This window comes from Eulemur rufifrons, chromosome 10 (assembly GCF_041146395.1).
Source record: "Eulemur rufifrons isolate Redbay chromosome 10, OSU_ERuf_1, whole genome shotgun sequence".
NCBI classification, from domain to species: domain Eukaryota; kingdom Metazoa; phylum Chordata; class Mammalia; order Primates; family Lemuridae; genus Eulemur; species Eulemur rufifrons.
Window position 1 is genome coordinate 5,780,808 of NC_090992.1, and position 20,398 is coordinate 5,801,205.

Consider the following 20,398-nt stretch of genomic DNA (forward strand, 5'->3'; position numbering starts at 1 on the left):
ATATTATCAGTAAGATGTATAGATTTTCGACTCTGTGTGGGGGCTGGGGTTGGCAGTTGATCCTTAAACGGTCAACTGTAGTTAAAGATCTTCTCTTCCTTTCCCCATCCATACTCACTGAGCTGGCAAGAGGGGTAGAGTAGGTCATGGTAAAGATCCTAACGGTCCCAGTGTTTCAGCACCTATGGACTTTCCTCCTAGGAGTGGTGTGCAAGGTGCTGCTGGGATCTAACCTCTGAGACAGAGGCCCAGCTGCTGTTTGCTAGAAGCTCCCCAGGCTGTGGTGGCAGTCCAGTGTAGGGGAGGCTGGGAGAGGTATAGCCAACCCCAGGTCCTGTGAGCCTGGAACAGCTGTTTGTCCACTTGCTAAGGCTTGTGACAGAGCAGCTTCTTATTGCACGATGGCTTAGGCCCCCTCCATTCCTCCCGTCCACTGTCCCTTTACCTTTACCTTTACTTCCTTCTTAGCCTAATTTTGCCTCTCTCTGAAAGAAGACAGGTGATGATTAGCTGCCATTTTTTTTCATCTGACACACTTGGCATTGTAGAGGAACATGGTACAAAACAACTGTTCATTCAGGATTTCTGTATCTGTCACAAATGGCTTTTCAAGTTTCATGTGTCAAAATTGATAGGTTATCAAGGAAAAGTAAAAAAAAAAAAAAGAGAGAGACATTGACTTTTTACAGTATACACAATTTTAATAACAAAACTTTCCTGTACACTGTACTTTATGTTACCCTCTCCCCAAGACCTCCTGCATGATAGTATTTTCTTCCCACCCCAACCCATCTGCCCACCTCCCACCCCTCAAAAAATGGCTCTTGAAGGTGAATGAACACAATGTGTTTGGACTGTACTTTTAGTTTCCAGTCTCAGTGTTGATAGGAAGGTTCACTAAATATTCCATATATCAGATTTTTTTTAATCAAGGAAGAAAAGGTTAGTTGGAGGAGGTGCAGAAGTTTCCAGATGTTTGCAATAGCAGAATGAAAGCTTAAACAGTCATTTTCTGTTTGTTTTTGGCCTTATTCAAGTACTCTTGAGTTTGCCCCAGGTTAGATAGAGAAATATGTAATTATGTATGGATGGCCTTATTGTCTTTGCCTTTTTCTGGCGCAAGGGCTTTAACCAATAAGATATGAAAAGTTTGTCCCAAAATAGACTTTTGATATAGGTCTGTTACTGTATTGCTGTGTTAGAAAAATGATCATGTAAGTCAGCTGTTAAAAATACTCTTTTAAAAATTTTATATCGATATCCACACTTCAGAAAAAGAACAGGGCATTTATAGCTTTTTCCCCAGATAGCTGTGTATATAGGAAATATGCCTGAAGAAAATGATATGCCTGTTTAGAATTTTAGCATTCAGACCTAGTGCTATACAGGGCTCATTTTTTATTGGAAAGATGGAGTCTAGCTCTTGGTGACTAGCATTAGAATAAGCAGATGGATTTTAATAATTAGTGGAGTTGGGAAGTTCAATCAATTCATTCATTGAATTGGTATAGAAATTAACTTAGGCACATTAAGAAATTACATGTGTTAGTACAGATTTTTGGCTTAAAAAATTAGTATCTTTGCTTTTTGATGTTGGCAGTGGGTATTCACAGAGTTGTGTGTGGATTCACAAATTTACCAGCCCATTCTCTTTTCAGAAAGGTGATTGAAATCCCTGGCAAGCTACAGAAACGAATATAAATCATTCCAAAGTAGTTCTTGGTTTCTAGGTGGGTATGGTATCATAGTCTTCTTTAGCTTTCTTTTTTCCAGAGAGATAATTATTTTTCCGGTTTTTGATGGTCATTTTCCTCTAACCTTGAAAATGGGGGGGAAAAAGGAGGGGTGAGTGGTGGCGGTGAAGAGAATAAAACCCCACCAAAAAACAAAAGCCTTAACATTGTGTTACTAGGACCTGCAGTGTTGCTGTGATGCTGTTCCACCCTAGTCAGTTGGTAAAGAAAGCACAGATGACTAACAGTCTTATCTTTAAACCTTTCTGATTCCGAAACAAAAATAGACAAAAATTAAATGGAATCCGGCCTTCTGTAAGCAATTAAAAGAGTTTTTGTTTTAAATGAGAAAGAAAAATATTTGTTTGGCACTGTCATTCACTTTTCTCAAGAGGGCATTACCAAAAAAATGGAGGGCAAAAAAAAAAAAAAAAATCAATTATTTTTCAAACTGGAAATATGCCTCGGTGGCCTTGGCTGTGCTTTTCCCCTGATTTACTAAATGGCTGGCTTTCCACATATGTGAGGGATTTTGCCAACTGATGGTCCTTTAGGATTAATGTAGGGATTCCCAGCCAAAGAAGGGGATTTCTTAACCTTCTTGCAGTTTGAATTAATTTTAGTTGTGGTTTGAAATGATGGAAAATACTCCTCTGCTATCCTTCAGGGCTGATGGAATCTTGTGTGCTCAGGACACAGTTGTGTTGTGACCAAGCTGTCCATCACCTGACAAATGGCTTTGGTCATCCTCATAAGTAGGTTGATAAATTTTAGCTCATGGAGCTCTCATTTGTCGTAGGGGCTTCTGATCCATCCCCTCTGTGGGGAAGTAGCGCCCTGCTCTCTGCGCTATAAAATCAGCTTCTGTCTCTGCCCATACAAGCCCAGGGTCTGGTTTAACAGGAGAGGAAATGCTCACCACTCAAGATTAACTGAATTGAACTGGGTTGAGACTTTGACAGACTAATCTTAACCACCTTTAAAAATGTGGAGATCACATTTTTTACTGTAATTTGTGATCTTGTCTGCTTTTCACTGAGACATGTTAGGTTAAGAGTACTGAGGTACCCTTCTCTTCATATTAAAAAAGGAAAATCACAATTAAATCTTACGTGTTAAACTATGTCTTAACATGTTTTTGATTCAATCCTGGGAAGAAAATATGCCCCAAATGAAGGATATCATGTTAATGTTCATGATAAGGAAAAGATAACTTTTTTTCATGGGAGTGGTTTCCTCTAAGGAGTTAATGCCTTTTTTCTACATATAATAAATGGTAGTTATAAAAATGCTCATTAAAAAATCAAGTTAGGGCTCTGATTTCACAGCTTTATGCATATATGGAACCTTATTTATGGAAAAATTCTGTGTGAATGGGTAACTTGCATCTAAATGCCAAATATGTCATAGTTTTTCTTTAAAAATCATAATTGAAGAAACTGAATACTTGTGGTTCTTTTCTGCATGAAAAATGTGGCATCCTTATAATTTGTTAATTATGGAATGTTTATATTTGCAGTGGAGAACCTCCCCTCTTTCCCTTTTCAGCAGCAGGTCTTGGGGCCTTGCCCTGTCTGGTGCAGATTGTGTATAATCATTCTTGGCTGCCTTGTAACTTCAGCTAACCTGAGAGTCAGATCTCAAAATCTGTCTTTCCTTTTCATCCCCTCATGTCCGCGCTGCCTTGAGTTACCACTGTGTGGCTGCATAGGCATGTCGAGTTGTTCCACCATCAGATTAACCTCAGTGAGATGTTCCATTCACTTAGAAGGAACTATGCTTATAATATGAATATGTATCTTTATTAAAAGGTCAAAATTTAGCATATAATGTTTAGAAAGTGATTTTTTTCATGGTTCCTTTATACTGTATTATAAGAAAATTGGTGTTACGCCTGTTGCTAGCAAATTATTTTTAATTTGGCTCTTTGAGGCTTGAAAATCAGGAAAAGGCAGAAGAAAGAGGTTTAAACCCCTTTGTCAAGGCATCTTTGATCGTGACAGTTGAGAGGAAAATGTATGTGTTTGTGTGTGTGCTTTCAAATTGGAGGGAGCATGTCAGGATTGTTAAATTAGCTCTGTTTATCTCTTTTCTCTCCAAAATAATTTTTAAATCTTTTTTTTCACGTTATAAATGTAAATATAGGATTTAGTAAATTAATTAGTAAAATGGTACTTTAATACTAGTTTAAAACAGTTGCCTAAATGCCACAAAAATCAACATGTCCATTATAAGTCAAACTAGAAATGTATGAAAAGAAATCAGTGTAATTATTTAGTATTGATTTCATTGTAATGAGACCTTTTCACAACCACTTGGATTCATTGCTTAAATATATTAAAGAGTCACTCAGCTTACTAGAATTACATAAGGAGTTCTGATTTCATGATGTGGACTTTGATAATATCTACTAACCCAGGCAAAAACTCTGGAAGGGAGAATGTTTAATATTTACCAGTCTTCAGCATACATGAAATTCTACTTCCCACACTGGTAGTAGATTGAAGATTTGAGTAAATACCAAATTATCATACAAGAGAACTTTGCTAAGTCTCCTTTTAAACAGCTAGCTAGTTGTGGTACATGGGATGGAGAGCAGTGATCAAACAGGTATTGATCCATATCTGTTTCTGCTCCATAGCTTCTTTCCAAACTGTTTTCAGTAGAAAAAAAAAAAAAATAGCATATGGAGACCTTAGTGTAAATGTTTACACACAATATTATATAATTACATACATGAAACGTCTTATTTTGAAGTAAGCATTTTAAAGACTTTACAACAGGAGTGCAAATTAATGTGAGCATTGCTTCATTTAACACTTAAAATATGGTTTCATTTAAAAAATTAAAAATACTTTAACACTTCAAAAACTAAGTCTCCACTTAGTTTGGAAAATTAGGCTTAATGTCACCATTGGTAAAAATTAGATATGTATTTAGCCTCTACTATGTAAAATAGGTTACTTATCTGATGTGATTTTTTGATGACGGGTAGGTATTATACTTCACATTCTTTGTATGGCAGCTGCTGACACTTGCACTGTCCATAACCATTAATGATGATGAAGGGTCCTTCATGGGTGGGTTCGTATTCATTATATGGTCCTTGGTCTGACATGTTTGACATATGGAGTCGTGTTTGGGATCGGAGCTGCCTGTGGTTCTGAATCATTGAGCACTGCCTAATTCTTCTTAAAGTGGGAGGGCAGCACTTCCTGGAGATGAACACTATAAAAATAATAAAAAAGAAAGAAAACAATAAAGCCATTGTTCCTGTAATTACCCGCTGAGTGAAGATGGCATTATCTGGTTCAGGAAAGTGTTCCTCGGTAGTAACTGCTATGCCTGCAGTAGTTGGGATTTCTTTGTCTCCCACATGGTAACTTGATGAGCTTATTCTTTTTGTATATTCAGTGGTTGGATCTCTGTAAGTTGTAGCCATGGCAGTGACAGTGGTTGATAAATTCCAGCAGAGCTGAAATCCATGGACTGCATCTAGAATATCCTCTCCTTGGGTGTGGTCAGGACTGTGGCATAGGATGGAGTGCTCCCACCGACCTTGGAAACTGCCCAGCCAGGAGGCCAGAGCACATATTCGGGCGCTGCATTCCCACAGATTGCCAGAGAGGCCGACGGTTGTGAGGGATCTCAGGGAGTTTAAGATCTTGGAATCAAGGCTGTTTAACTTGTTGTTATCCATGAGGAGTATTTTAAGATTCGGCATCGTTTCAAACACAGTCAAGTCGATGGCTTTGATTTCATTTCCAGTCAGGTCTAGCTTTTCTAAAGTGCCCCAGGTCCACTCCATCCCACATGTCAAGTTGCTAATTTTGTTCCATTGTAGGAAGAGCGTGTGCAGACTGCTTAGCCGTAGGAAATGAGCAAAATTAATCTTCGTCAGCTGGTTGTGCTCTAGGTGAAGCTCTCTCAGTTTGATTAATCCTGCAAATCCATTGCGAGCCAAACTTCGCAAACGGTTTGTGCTCAAATCCAGAAACTCCAGACTACGACAGTCCCAGAACAGGCGTACTGGGATAGTCCGCAGGGAGTTGGAACGTAAATGCAAGGTCTGCAGCTTCCGAAGGCCATAGAAGAGCTCTGGGTGCAGAGATGACAGCTGATTAAAAGACAGGTCCAAATTTTGCAGGTTAATCAGTTGGGTAAAAGTTGTGTTTGGCAAGTAAAATATTTTGTTGGAACTTAAGATTAATTCCTTAAGTTTATATAGTCCTTGAAAAGCATCTTCTTTTACTGTTGAAATTTGATTGTGATCTAAGTGGAGCCAGGTAAGTTGACTGAAGCTGGCAAATTGATCTCTTTCAAGCTCTGTGATATGATTGTGCCTCAGGGACAGGCCCAGAGAGCCCTTGTCTGTGGCGTTTGGCACTGAGTGGAAGCCCTGAGAGTCGCAGTAGAAGAGCAGCTTCTCGCAGCGGCATTTGGGTGGACACGCCATACCCAGGGCAGGCAGCATTTTTAAAACCATACTCATTGCATATATTGCTGCCAGCATAGGGGCCCCTAATGGCCACTTGAAATGTAAGCCTGCAGAATATAATTTAGGGAAAACAAGAAGATAGGATATTTTTCAGCAGAACATATGGGCTATTGACAAAAACAACATTATGGCGAAAGATTTTACTGCATATAACTTATTTTTCATTTACTGCAGAAAAATTAACCTTGTTGGTGTGACTAGAACAAAACTTAAACCATTTGAAAAGAAGATAAAACATGTCCTTACCATCAGCGACATAATGCTCAAACCTCAAAATCCAAAAATGTGACAGTGATTTCCCTCATAAGATGTGAATTCAGCAGCTTATTTTAAAAGCATGATTCCTTGTTGACTGTAAAAGGCATATAAATAAATGCACAGACTTACCCATTCTTCTGAGCACATTGGAGGCTGCATTCAGTCGCGGTTATTAGACTCAACGCAGTGAGTCTGTAAAAGGCTCTAACATGTAGGAGCCTTTGACCAGTTTCCTGTTTTCTGTGTCTCAGGCTTTCCGAGTAAAATCGAATCCACCAGGGTGAGTTGTTTTTTCCTTAGGATATTCCTCTGGAAAGCATTGATTTCATTTTCTGTGACCGCTCTGATCCCCTAAATCAGCTTTGAATGTAAGTTATTTATTTTCTCCTCCTCTAACTGCTCAGCTGGTTAATCAAAGCGTCAGTCTCCCCTTTCCGCAGCCGTTAGTTCTCTCAGTCTTAACTTGTTGATGGCAGATGGGCGGCTTGTTGCAGAGAAGAGCTCCTGGAGCAGCATGAGTGCATTTACTGAAAAGCTTTTCTGAGAAACGGCACAAGAATGGATTTGCTTATGTGCTGCGACCACACAGAACTGTATATAGGCTGACGTCACCGGATGACGTGTCTTTTGTTTGGGTTTTCCAGAAGCTTTACTGTTATAAAGCACCGTGCTTTTTGTAACAGCATTGGGGTCGTTGCAAGACCCCCTGATTACAATAAAGCGAGAAAGAAGAACTCCTGGCTTAAAAACATGGTATTCCTTCAGTGTAGGAAGCAGCAGTGAGGTTGTAATAAAGGCTGCATTCAAGAAGACCCGTCTGAACAGTGAGTTGGGTTAGCAGAGTGATGATTTTTAATGCTTGTGAGAGCCAACGTTAGACTGCCGATTCTGCATAGAGGGATCATCTAAATGGGCAGAAGCCTGCACAATTTATGAAGTGCTGATTTAACACCAGCCTATGCAAGGTAGTGCTGCTGCTCTGGTAGTTTGGAAAGCTACTCAATTGCCTTGTTGTCATGGTTGGTTAAAATCAAAGTATGACTATGATTTGCTTCAGATGTGGTGATATACTGGCTAAAGGGGCTTGGCTTCTTTGTCATTAAGAGCTTAACATTCTAAACCAAGAATAAAGTGGGGGGAGGACTTGCAAAACAAAGCATGTGGTTATTTTTTTTCTTTGAAAATTTCAGGGGACTCTAAAAGATTTCTTGCTCTTTTTCCTATTTTATAACAGTGTTTTATCACCATGGTGATTGAAAAATAATGCTGAGTTGATGTTTGGGTGTCCTACTGGCAGGAAAGGGCAGGTTGATACAGTCATTTTAATACATATGCCCTAAGTGTTAACAGTGGAGCAGAGATGATTTAGAGCAAATGATACAATGCAGTTTTCAGACTGATTCTGAAAACAGTCCCTCAGAATTTCACCTACACCTTAACTGAAAGCCTCAGCTGGTACTGGGATTGGGGTTGTGGCACTGAAATAATAGACCATTTCCACACTAGTTACTACTGGCACACTTAGGAACTGACTTTGAGGCTCCTCATAACTGTTGTTGGAATCTGTCTTCTGAATACAAAAGGTCACTCATACTTTGGAATAGGACTTTTGCTGTGGCTTGTTTTTGCTTGACCTGACTCTTGTTTCTCTCTGTCAAATAATGTTAGCATTTTTTTAGACCATGGTTATCAATGTACAGCTCCATGTTTAGTGGTGTATAAATGCAAAAAATGTTTCTAGCATGAGTCAGTGTTATATTTTCAGGTATGACAAAGGTAAGGCCTTTTACACACCTTGCCATCTTGTTTTGACACAACATACCTATTTCTCCTATATTATTGGCATTTACCTTTAGTGGGGACTTTTCTCAGACCTGAGGACAGAAATCTCAAAACTACTGATTGTGACTGTTAAACAAGAATATCAAGGCCTGTTGGCCTACAAGGGCTTAGTTCTACTGGGCAAGTCTAAGAAGTAATTGTCTTGGGTCAAGTTTTTCCGTTGTGTGGTACTGAAGTGTGTGAACTGTAAATCTCCAAGGTCCCTTCCTTAGTGCCCTGTGTAAAGGTGTTGTGGAAATGGCAGCAATGCAGGTGTGTAGTTTGACTCTTCCTAGAAGTGACCCAAAGATAGGGTTAGAAGTACAAGAATCTTATTGGGGGAAATACAATGGGAGAGAGAAGGCAGCAGGAATACCCTGAGGGCCAGTAGAGTCTTCAGACCTTACGGCAGGTCTGATACCTGTGAAGGGAGAGGGAAGGAAAGAAGACTAGACGAGAAGAGTTTCAGAATGAAGCATGGTTCTCAGACAGTTTTGCAGCCCAAACAGAAATCCCCAAGCCCAAGCTGCCCGTGAGCCTGCACTAGCATTCACACTGCGTTCCTCCTTGTTGGTGAAGGAAAGGAGGGAGACATGTCCTGTTTTAGACCCCAAGGATACCACTCGCTCTCCGACCTTGATCCTTTCTATTTCTATAGTCTCTCTATAAACTGGAAGGTCCCCTAACCTGGGTCCATAAACTGGCTTGTGAAATTTTGTTGCTTGTTCATTTTTCTGTGAACAACGTTTAATCAGATTCCTGTAGGGTCTTTTCAGAGACACTGTTCTACACAAACTTGCAACCAAAAGTTTTAAGGAGAAGTGTCTCATGTGATCTCTTTTAATTTTTTTTTAAATGGAAAGAAGCCCTTGGGATGTTTTAAATGCCCTTATTGGAGGGGGGGACCTTTGCTATGCGGAAGAAGCTGGATTAAATTCTTCCTTCAAGTAACCACTTTAGTTCCATGGGGAGAAAAGCATTTGTGTCAATTGGATTAGAGGAATGAGTTGTATTTGAAAATTTAGAAGGAAAGGCGTCTCCTTTCCCTTAAACTCTTGGTTCCTTTTTAGTCTGCGTGGCCTACCTCTTATATACTAATAAATAGAAACTACTTAAATTATATTATCTCAGTACTTTTATAACAGTCTTGTGGGCAAGGAATATTGTCCAGAGAAGCACCAGTGCAGTTGACAGTAATTATTTCTTGATTGCCCCTGAAGAAGTGGGCAGTCCTGCTTGCTGTGTCACAGTGCCCAGAGACCACAGCTCCTTCCAGGTCACCAGCCACCTATCTCACCTGCCCACTCTTTGGGTTCAAAAGATTCAAGCTGTGGAACCAAGGAAGACATGATTTTTGCATTAAAATTGATGGAGTACAAAGTTCCTGTTGATGGAATTTTGTATTGTGTTTTTGATCTTTTATCTTTCTTTATCTAAAAGGGCTAAACAGATGCCCCTGTTCTTTCTGAACTACTTTTTCTTGGTTTCACTTCAGGGTAGCTTTCTTTTGCATACATATGTCTTTGACTTAATTAATGTCAAAGTACTACTTCTGGAAGGTAGTGTCTTTATGATTTGTTTCAATTTTCACTGCTTTAGATGTTTGTGGTAAGGCAAAGGAAAAGTAAAATCTAACCTGTCTATCTCTCCTCTCTGTAAATGATTTTAAGCAAATTGAATCAAGCAGCAGGGCTTAGATAGCTGTAGTTGTTGGCATTTCTCCACGTAAGAATTTGTTCTCTCTCTCTTTTTTTTTAAAAGAGCAGGCTCTAGCTATGTTGCCCAAGCTGGACTCAAACTCCTGGGCTCAAGGGAGCCTCCCATCTGTCTCCCGAGTAGCTGGGACTACAGGTGCATGCCACCAGCCCAGTGAGAGTTTGCTTTTGATATAGATTGCTGATTAGGGAGAGTTATTCCCCTACTTGGAGAAGCAAATGCACAGATATATTCACGAAGTTTTCTATTCTTTTGTGGTAGAGGGGAAGCTTTATATTTGCTTTATACTAAAAGGTCAAAAGTTTCTTTAATCTTGCCCAACTCTACAAATTGTGTATACTGCAGCTCCAGAGTATCGCACAGAAGTGTTCTGGAGAAGCATGTTGTTTTTAGGGTGGCGGTCCTGGATTTCGTGGGTCTGAGTACGTTCCCTTCCAAGAACCTTTTAAGGTCTTAGTTGGCAACCACGTATTTAGGCCTATGTTGTATCCAGACTTGTATTTTACTGGCTTTTTATTTTTTAAGGAGGATGGAATCTTTCCTTTCAAAAGTAGACTGTCCACAGTAGGCCTCCAGAATTCCCATTTTTGCCAGGCTCCTTGTCCCCATTCCTGTTTTCTGTTGATTTTGATTGTTAAAAGTCCTTTGGTTGTTTTTTTTTTTTTTTTTTTTTTTTGAGACAGAGTCTCACTCTGTTGCCCAGGCTAGAGTGAGTGCCGTGGTGTCAGCCTAGCTCACAGCAACCTCAAACTCCTGAGCTCAAGCGATCCTCCTGTCTCAGCCTCCCGAGTAGCTGGGACTACAGGCATGCGCCACCATGCCCGGCTAATTTTTTCTATATATATTTTTAGCTGTCCATATAATTTCTTTCTATTTTTAGTAGAGATGGGGTCTCGCTCTTGCTCAGGCTGGTCTCGAACTCCTGAGCTCAAACGATCCGCCCACCTCGGCCTCCCAGAGTGCTAGGATTACAGGCGTGAGCCACCACGCCCGGCCTGTTTTGTTAATAAACAACTGAGAAAGTAGTAGAAAGGGATTCTGGTTACACCAGTGATTGTGAGCAGTGTTTCTTTTGATACCGCAACTTACACAGTTTGGGACATAACCTTCTAGTTTTGGAGGCATGTGTACTTCGGCAGTTGTTGCTACTGAGGGGGTGTCAGGGCCAGAATCATTTGACAGCCTATTTCCCTTGTGCTAGAGTTGTATTCTGTGCCCAGGATTAGGTAATTCAGCAAAAAATTTTGAGGCAGTATACCCGAGTTTGTGAGAAGAGGGAAAATTTTCTGTAGGAGAAGTTTGGGCAGATGAGCATTTATACCATGAAGATCTTTTATTTCTCCTATCATAGACAAAACAAAAATAACAGAAACTACCTGAAGTCTTTTTTTTTTTTTTTTTGAGACAGAGTCTCACTCTGTTGCCCGTGCTAGAGTGAGTGCCGTGGCGTCAGTCTAGCTCACAGCAACCTCAAACTCCTGGGCTTAAGCGATCCTACTGCCTCAGCCTCCCGAGTAGCTGGGACTACAGGCATGCGCCACCATGCCCGGCTAATTTACCTGAAGTCTTGATTAATGCACAGACTAGAACATATGTGGCTAACTCCTTTTATTAATTAATTAATTTATTTATTTTTACTCTTCTGCCATTGTCTTCGTTTTGTTTGTGTTTCCTCCTTCCTCTGTGTATAGCAAGCATTGCTTTTTATTCTGAAATATATAGCCAAGTTTGGGGTTGTTCTTTCTGACTTCTCCCTTTCTACATTTGAGTAGCTTTTGATTTAGATGTGTTTCCTCCTGCCTACATAGATGGCCAGGGCTACATAACGCCCTTTGCAAAGGATAGAATTAAAAGGTAAGGTACCCATTCATACTTACCTGAAGAATCTCGTTCAGTTTTAGTGAGCTCTCTGACCCAATTGTCTAAATTTAAAGGGGTTGATGTTCATGTGTATTGGCTAGGTGCTAGCATTCTTGGTTGCTGAAGTATGGAATCCTCATTCTCTGAGAACCCTCTTAATAGGTTTTGGGGTAGAGGGATTGTGATGTGTGCTAAGGCAAGCAAAGAAATTGAATATGTGATGTTGTCAATGCAAAGAAAATTGATAACAAAAATTTGGCCCAAAGAGAGCAAGATCATTTACTATTATGAAAGTTTATAGCAGCATGTCAGCATTCTGTCTGCTGTTGCAATGTTGATCCCTGTATTGCACATTGCTGAAAGAGGCTTGCTAAGGCCTAAGACTTGAGGGAACAGTGATATAAGGCTGTCTTCCCATGAGAGCTGATTCTGTCTTGCTACTTGTTCTGTGTGTTCCCTGTGTGTGTGTGTGTGTGTGTGTGTGTGTGTGTGTCTGTCCTGCCCTTTGTAATTTAAGGATAGGGTACTTTTTGAAAGGAATTGGGTGGGAACACAGGACTGTAGAACCACTGTATTCTAAGATATTGAACCTAGTTTTAAGCTTTGCATAAGGTTCCCTGCAACTCTTGTCATATATTCAGTTTATAGAGAGCCCAATAGGCATCTGTGGGCCAGGTGGAACAACCAGGGTCACATTGCTTCTCATGTTACTCACCAAATGCATATTGCATCCCTGCTTAGCAGGGATGCACATAACCAAAATTGAGTGCACCTGGGTGGTCTCTCTCCACAGCAAACCTTTTATTACTACTCTTGAAAGACATCTATTGACTCTTCAGTAGATGCAGTTTCCCTTATTTTCAGCATTTTTCTTGATATTCTCTTCCAAGTCCCTTTTCTTCTCTGAAGCCGCCTTGCTCTTGAGCAACAGCTTGGATATCACTTGCTGTCTAAAGTTCCTCATCCCTTGCTTTATTGGAAGGCTTTTACTATGTGGATGACACCTCGGTTTTTCCTCTTTTGTGAAGATGTTGCTCTAGTCCTTCTGTTCTCTATTGTCTTAGGACACAGAGGCTTCAGACCCCCATTATTACTTGGGTATTGGAGAATGTCATGATTCTTTGTTTTTTTATTTTGTTTAATTTTCTGATGGCTGTTTTAAAAGTCCCATGACTTTTAAACTGTCTCTAATTGGTCATTGGTTTCTCATTTCATCCATATCCAGTGGGAGACGGTCAAGGTAATTATCTCAAGGTATGATTTGAGCAGAGTTGTAAGAGGAAGCATGCGGTGCTATGGGAGCACTCTGGAGGGACACTGAACTTGAACTTAGGGCGGAGGTTGTCCAGTGGAGGCTTCCACACAAAATGAAGTGGTATCTCATCTAAAGGATGGATAGGAGTTAGAAGAAGGTGTGAAGAGTATTTGGGGTAGGTGAGAGAGTGTATGGCATGTCTGAAGAACCAAAATGCATGTGGATGGGCCAGAGCATGGAATATAGCAAAGTCATTAAAATAATAGGAATAGCCAGGCTCCGCCAAGGAGAATGCGTAGAATAAGAAGAGAAGGAAGCCTTAGGCAAAAGACCCCTGAAGAGATTATATGGATCCTTCAATTTAGAGCATTTTTTCCCCTGGAAGCATTATGGCATGATGTTTGTTTTGTGCAGTTAGGCTGGGTAGTTTTTTATAGGCTCACCTGAAAACCTTTGTCACATCATTTAGGGACTAAAATGCGCCTTGAGATGCCACCAGCAATGCGAGGTACATATTTCATCCCTTATTGGCTGTTTCATATTTCATCCCTTCCACACTGGCAAGGGTTGGAGTGGAGTCAGGGAATTACAGTGTAACCTCCTCTGTATAATTTTTACTTACTACTATGACCTGCTATTTTGTCATGAGGAACTCCTGTCAAGCTCTGCATAATACAGGGGATTGCTGAATGAGTTGCTCCGAAGTATTTTATCTCAGATTATAAACCCTGTAAGAGAAGGCTTAGCATTAGTCCTGCCCACTCCAGCGAATGCAGAGTAGGTGCTCAGTAAAGAGTTTGTCCAGGAGGAAGGTGGAGTAGTTCTTTCATGCTTCTAGTTTTTTGTTTTATTTGAGATAGGGTCTCACTCTGTCCCCCAGGCTGTACCACAATGGAACAATCATAGCTCACTGCAGCCTTGAACACCTGGATTCAAGCGATCCTCCCACCTCAGGCTCCTGAATAGCTGGAACTACAGGAATGCAATTTTTTGTAGAGATGGAGCTTAGCTGTGTTGCCCAGGCTGGTCAGCGACTCTTCTTCCTCAGCCTCCCAAAGTGCTGGGATTATATAGGTGTGAGCCACCAGGTTGGGCCATCATGCTTCTGTTTAAAGATGGGTTTTGAGAGCCCCTTCACTGTCTCAGAATTTTGTTGCTAGAGGCTTTGCCTCTCCTTAACTGAGCTGATGTTTACTTGCTGAAGAGAAGCTTGATGTTGAATTCTCAAACATGCCTTATCTTTTTCTTGGAAAGCCCTTTGCCACTGCTTAGCAGGGATGCACATAACCAAAATTGAGTGCACCTGGGTGGTCTCTCTGCTCAGTAGAATGGAGTCTCTCAATTAGGTGGAAGCTGAGGGCCACTTATTTTAAAGATTCCTCACTACTTCCAGTAACAGCCACATACTACAGGATTGGTTTTCTTAACATCATGTTTGAGTAACTTTATTTTGCCTAGCTAAAACTAGAAACAAAAAATCATAACTACTTTAAGTTTAAAACAAGTAAAATCTTGTTTTACAGATGAACAAGATTTCTACTTTCATCAAGCTCAATGTTCAGGTTCTGAGTGTGTGTATGTGTCCTCATCCCTATTATATTTTAAATGATTGAAACACTAAATTTGTTATTTGGACTGTATTTTTTTAAAGTAATGCTTTGATTTAAAAGTGGTCTAATATGACCTAAAAGGTTTAGTAAATAACTGCTCCTGAGGTGCCCCCTCCTGATTAATGAGGCATAAACCTCTATTTCCTGCAATAACAAGAAAGACAAATTGATTTTAGGGCAGTTTGACAAAGACAATTAACAGATTCATGGTGTGGGTTGCATTGCATCTTAAAATGAATTTTGCTGTGTGACTGTAATTCCCTCAAAAGTCCAGTTTAAGGATTTGGTTTTATATAACTTTCACAGTAAATCCTTTTACCCAAGTTGAGGAAATTCCTGGGCATTCCAGGATGTAGGGGATTGGGCTTTCTTGAGATCTGTGAGCCCAACTTTTGGGATTCAGATTCTAGATGTTTTCTGAAGCAAATGATAGATTAGAAGCAACTCCCCCCGCCACCCCGAAAAAAAAAAAAAGAAACATCCAAGAACAGCGGCAAACTTTACTGGGTTTATTTAGAGAAATATTCTTGAAGTGACTTCTTGGGTGTCTAAGGAATGTGGTGAAGCTTCCTGATTATTGCATTAATTATGAGGTCAGTTTAATTTTGATTCAGTTTTAGCTACCTTTGTCTTAGATCATGATATTTTGTTCTCTGAGATTGTCAGTAACTAATTATGCTTCTCAAGTCGAGTTCTTTTCTGACTGATGCCCCTGAATAAGTCACAGTTTATTTCTGCAGGTAGATATCTTCATACTTCAATCAGTTTTTGTTGAGCCCCTCCCCTTCATTAATATTTGTGGATTGCTTAATTTTATTGGCAGTACAGGAATGCTAGGGGGGAAGGGTAAGGATTGAGACCCTGACCAGATTTGATAATGACCATAGCAATTTATTACTTTTATCTCAACTCTTAACATTCATAAGTCTGCTGTTGTCATCTTTCTGTCCTTCCCTAAATAACCTATATCCCTCCATATTCCTTCCCTTCTCTTCTCTAATAGTCCAAAGAGATGGGGGCAGAGAGATAGGTGGCATTTTCCCCACTTAACAGATAGGGAGAGAAGAGATAAAGTGAGTGACAAGTGTACATAAAAGGTACTTAGTAAACACGTAACCAGATCTCTTCATCCCCAACCATTTATCTGCTGTACTGGCTTATGTACTGACAGTGTACCCATACCTAAATGTTTCAAGGATACCCAAAGGGAGAACTTTTGGTTAAATTCCTCTATTTGTATCTATCTCTCTTGTGGTGACTACCATGTTTTTTAGAAAGAATCATACTTGTTTTGTGAAAACGTGCTTTAAGTATACTTCATAGTTAGCTGGGCAAGGTGGTGACCGCCTGTAGTCTTGGCTACTGGGTAGGCTGAGGCAGGAGGATTGCTTGAACCCAGGAGTTTGAGGTTTTAGTGAGCTCTGATAGTGCCATTTTACTCCAGCCTGGGTGACAGAGCAAGCCCCTGTGTCTAAGAAAATAAAAATATTAAATACACACACACACACGCACACACTCTGACACACTCACGCTTCATGGTTTAAACCTATTTGGTGTCTTACTAGGTATTTCCAAGGACACAGCTAGCTCTTCCAGGGATAAAAACCTTTGTCCTTTTTGTTTCAACTACCATCTATTTTGATTCCGGTTAGAATGTTTGATTCCGCTTAGAATGTTGCCCTGGCAAATCTAAACCCCATGATCTCTGAAGAAATACTGATTTACATACCTCTTCAAGAGTGGCTAATAGTTCTTTTCTGTGCAATACAACTCCGTTAAGCTTAGCCTAGAATTTAAAAAAATATGGGTGAAGTAATCTTACAAAGCATTCTGATTTGAGCTGCATAATGTACTTTATTAACTCTGACTGAAGATGGTACGTCTTAGTTTTTAAAATCCGTTATTTCACGTTGTTTCAGTGCCAGGTACCATTTTCCACATTTTGACATTCTTCAAAACTTAGAGTTCATCAAAATCAGGTGTAACCTGTTCTGGCTTGCAGTTCAAGGAGATCTGGTTCATTATTGAAATTGGCGTGACTTTAAGTTAAAATATAAATTTAATTTTGAAAGCCAAACTTTAAGCGAAGGGCTTTGTCTCTTGGCTTCTCTTATTTTGGCAAAACTCTCTCAATTCCAATCATCACATAATGTGGAGCCTATGAGTTGCAAGGTGGGGTTTTAATGAACAAAGTCACCTAGTCTCCCCCACCCTTCAAATATTTTCCAGCTTTAGGCTAAAAAAGTTGTACTATTTTTTCAGTGTTGTTTTGAGCATAAATAGCTATCAGCTATCATTAAGTTTCCTTGTGAATTACTAAAATGTGTGTCTCTTTCTTTTTACCAGGCAGGACGTAAAGAAAGAAGTGATGCACTCAATTCTGCTATAGATAAAATGACGAAGAAGACCAGGGACTTGCGTAGGCAGGTAAGCAGGAAGAAAATGCTGATTGTTTTCCTAAGTTCTCAGTTTTGTAGTTTTGGTTAAAATCCTAATAAATACTGGGCTTATATATTTTTTTTTTTATCAGGGGAAAGCATAGATTGTCACTGGAAAGTAGCTATCTCTGTTTTGTTGCTAATAAGCTTCTTAATGGCTAAAAAAAATCTCATGGGGACATGGAATAATACAGTCCCACTGGGATGGACTGAATAAATTAACTGTACTGTGAAAAGGATATACAGGTAGGAAAATCAATTTAAAATGACTTGGGACCTGTGAAAGTAACCCTGAAGTATCTCAGTGACAGAAATTCCAGTTGTTTATTTGACTTTCCCCATTCTGATTGCACCCTTGGAGTTCCCTTAGATCACTGGTAGAGATGTGTTTCCAGTTCAGATGTGGGTAGGTATAGACATATTTGGAGTGCTGAATTTTCCAAGTTAGTAAATACATTATAAAGGATCTTTTCATACAATGATAAATAGCCCCATGAACATTTTGAGTTAACATCAAATTGAGTTTTAGTCTTTCTTTAGGGAAATTAGGGTTGAATTTATAAAACTATGTATTAAGACCTAAGAAGTTGTAATACAGACAATTTCTAAGAGTTAGTAGAGAGACATTTTATTGCTCATGTCTGATATAAAACAGAATTAAAGATAGAATGTATTTTTATTCAATTTCCTTTTGGTGAAACAGTATCAAAAATGGCTTTTAAAGATAACCTTTAAGTTTTAAGGTTCAAAGTGTGCTAACCCTTTTAGATAAGCCAGAAAGTACTCTTTTTTTCTCTTCTCATTTTATTTAGCCAATTAGGCTAATTACATATATTCCAAGGCTATGTGCCAATTCAACCCAGAGCTGCTTTCTGTTCAGCTTTGTATTATTCCTTTAAGATGTAAGCCTTAGTTTTGTATTCCCAAGAAAGAAGTATAGTATCTTGAAAACCAAGATTCTGAGGCTGAAATGCTCTAACTATAGTAGTGTGGAACCATTGTCTCCACGATCATATGTTTCTTCTGTCACAGATTATATAACTACATGGTTTACATGAGAGGTCCTCATAAGCTTCCATTAGGTTTAAATGTACAAGGGAAAAAAGAAGTGTAGCTTCTTGGTAGAAATAAAATCAAATTTTTTCAATGTAATTATTAGCTCCGCAAAGCTGTCATGGACCACGTTTCAGATTCTTTCCTGGAAACCAACGTTCCACTTTTAGTATTGATCGAAGCTGCAAAGAATGGAAATGAGAAAGAAGTTAAGGAGTATGCCCAAGTTTTCCGTGAACATGCCAACAAATTGATTGAGGTGAGTGTATTAGCAGTTTCATTAACTATAGGTAACGTGGTGAAGTGTGGTTAAGTTTTAATTACATTATTTAATCATCTAAATTTTTTAAGTGCTCACTTAATATACAACATGTATGAAATGATAGTCTTTCATTATCATTTCTTAACATCTATCTAAAACTACCATTTTTGTCAGTTTACATTAATTATGTACATGATTAAATATAGATATCCCTATCCTGGAAACCTAACATCTCCACTTAATGTTAATGCAAATAAAGATAAATCATGAAATCACTAGACTCAGAAGACAGCTTAGAAAGCCACAGTGGCTAAGAGCTAGAGCTCAGGAGTCATGCTGCCTGCCCTTGCATCCTGGCAAGTTACCTAACCTTTCTCAATTCCTATTTCTTTTTTTTTTTTTTTTCCTGAGACAGAGTCTTACTCTGTTGCCCAGGCTAGAGTGCCGTGGCGTCAGCCTAGCTCACAGCAACCTCAAACTCCTGGGCTCAAGCGATACTCCTGCCTCAGCCTCCCGAGTAGCTGGGACTACAGGCATGCGCCACCATGCCCGGCTAATTTTTCTATATATATTTTTAGGTGTCCATATAATTTCTTTCTATTTTTTTAGTAGAGACGGGGGTCTGGCTCTTGCTCAGGCTGGTCTCGAACTCCTGAGCTCGAACCATCCACCCGCCTCGGCCTCCCAGAGTGCTAGGATTACAGGCGTGAGCCACCGCGCCCGGCCACCTATTTCTTATCTATAAAATGAGGATACTAATAATACCCATCTTGGGATTATTTTAAAAACTAAAAGAGATGGTGTATGTCAAGTGCTTAGCTTTATGCCCAAGACATAGACCAGTCTTCTTGTTTTGAAAGCGAAGAAACTGAGCCCTGACATTGCTGCAAATTAGATATGTTTACATAGTAGAAATCTGTATGTAAGTGGTTGGTTTGTAGAGTAGCAAAAAGAAAGAGTGAATTGCTATTTAATTTCCAGGTTAGTTAGACTTGCTTCTACCTTTTACTAACTGAAATTATGTTACTCTTTAATTTATTCATTATTGTTGTATTTTGGAAATGCTTATTATAAACATATATTCAAGTTACTTAATTTTATAACCTTAATGTAGAATATCTAATACTTAGAAAAGATATTCCATAGACCTGTAGTCCCCAACCCCCAGGCCACAGACCAGTCCCCATGGCTATTAGGAACTGGGCCACACAGCTGGAGGTGAGCTAGCAAGAGGGAGTGAAGATTTATCTGTATTTATAGCTGCTCCCCATCGCTCGCATCACTACCCGAGCTCCGCCTCCTGTCAGATCAGTGGCAGCATTAGATTCTGCATCATGGTGAGTTATATAATTATTTCATTATGTATTACAATGTAATAATAATAGAAATGAAATGCACAATAAATGCAGTGCATTTGAATCATCCTGAAACCATCTCCCACTCCCCAGTCTGTGGAAAAATTATCTTCCATGAAAGTGGTCCCTGGTGTCAAAAAGGTTGGGGACCACTGCCATAGACCATTTGGTAAGATGGCCATTATGTAAGAACAGAAAATGGGCCTTTATGTAAAATGTGTGTCATGTACATTTGGATTTATAGTGACATTAGGCCAGGTTAATACCATAAAAATATTCCAAGGAAAACATCAGTAATCACATTAAATGCATTACTAATTTTACATCTAGTTTCCTTTGGACATTAATTTAAGTGTTATTCTGACCTGAATTAATTATGTACAGAATACATAGGTCAGTCTGCTATTCAGGTTAATGACTCTGGCATTTGGAACTAAAATTGGGAGACTTTCATTTTGTGTCTCCATTAAGCATAATCTTGTTCACAGTAGTCACATGACAGCATGAGGTATGTGAACGAAAAATCTTAAGCCCCCCAG

General features: G+C 39.5%; 2 protein-coding genes across 12 annotated transcripts in view; one reads left to right on the forward strand and one right to left on the reverse strand.

Moving 5' to 3' along the window:
* Positions 1 to 20,398, forward strand: part of CTNNA1 (catenin alpha 1) — a 151,455-nt gene that overhangs the window by 93,477 nt on the left and 37,580 nt on the right. For 5 of the 11 annotated variants that reach the window (XM_069483702.1, XM_069483703.1, XM_069483704.1 and 2 more), the window contains 2 exons: positions 17,098 to 17,178; positions 18,349 to 18,501. In XM_069483702.1, the coding sequence (XP_069339803.1) occupies positions 17,098 to 17,178; positions 18,349 to 18,501 (234 nt within the window). Of the gene's footprint in view, positions 1 to 6,944; positions 7,455 to 17,097; positions 17,179 to 18,348; positions 18,502 to 20,398 lie in introns of those variants that run through there. The other 6 variants (XM_069483707.1, XM_069483710.1, XM_069483711.1 and 3 more) reach the window with 4 other exon arrangements.
* LRRTM2 (leucine rich repeat transmembrane neuronal 2) lies at positions 676 to 7,049 on the reverse strand. Its single transcript, XM_069483713.1, has 2 exons — positions 6,619 to 7,049; positions 676 to 6,278 (listed from the first exon to the last, which is right to left on the reverse strand). The coding sequence occupies exons 1-2, from the start codon at positions 6,620 to 6,622 to the stop codon at positions 4,732 to 4,734; spliced, it is 1,551 nt and encodes a 516-aa protein (XP_069339814.1). The 5' UTR covers positions 6,623 to 7,049; the 3' UTR covers positions 676 to 4,731.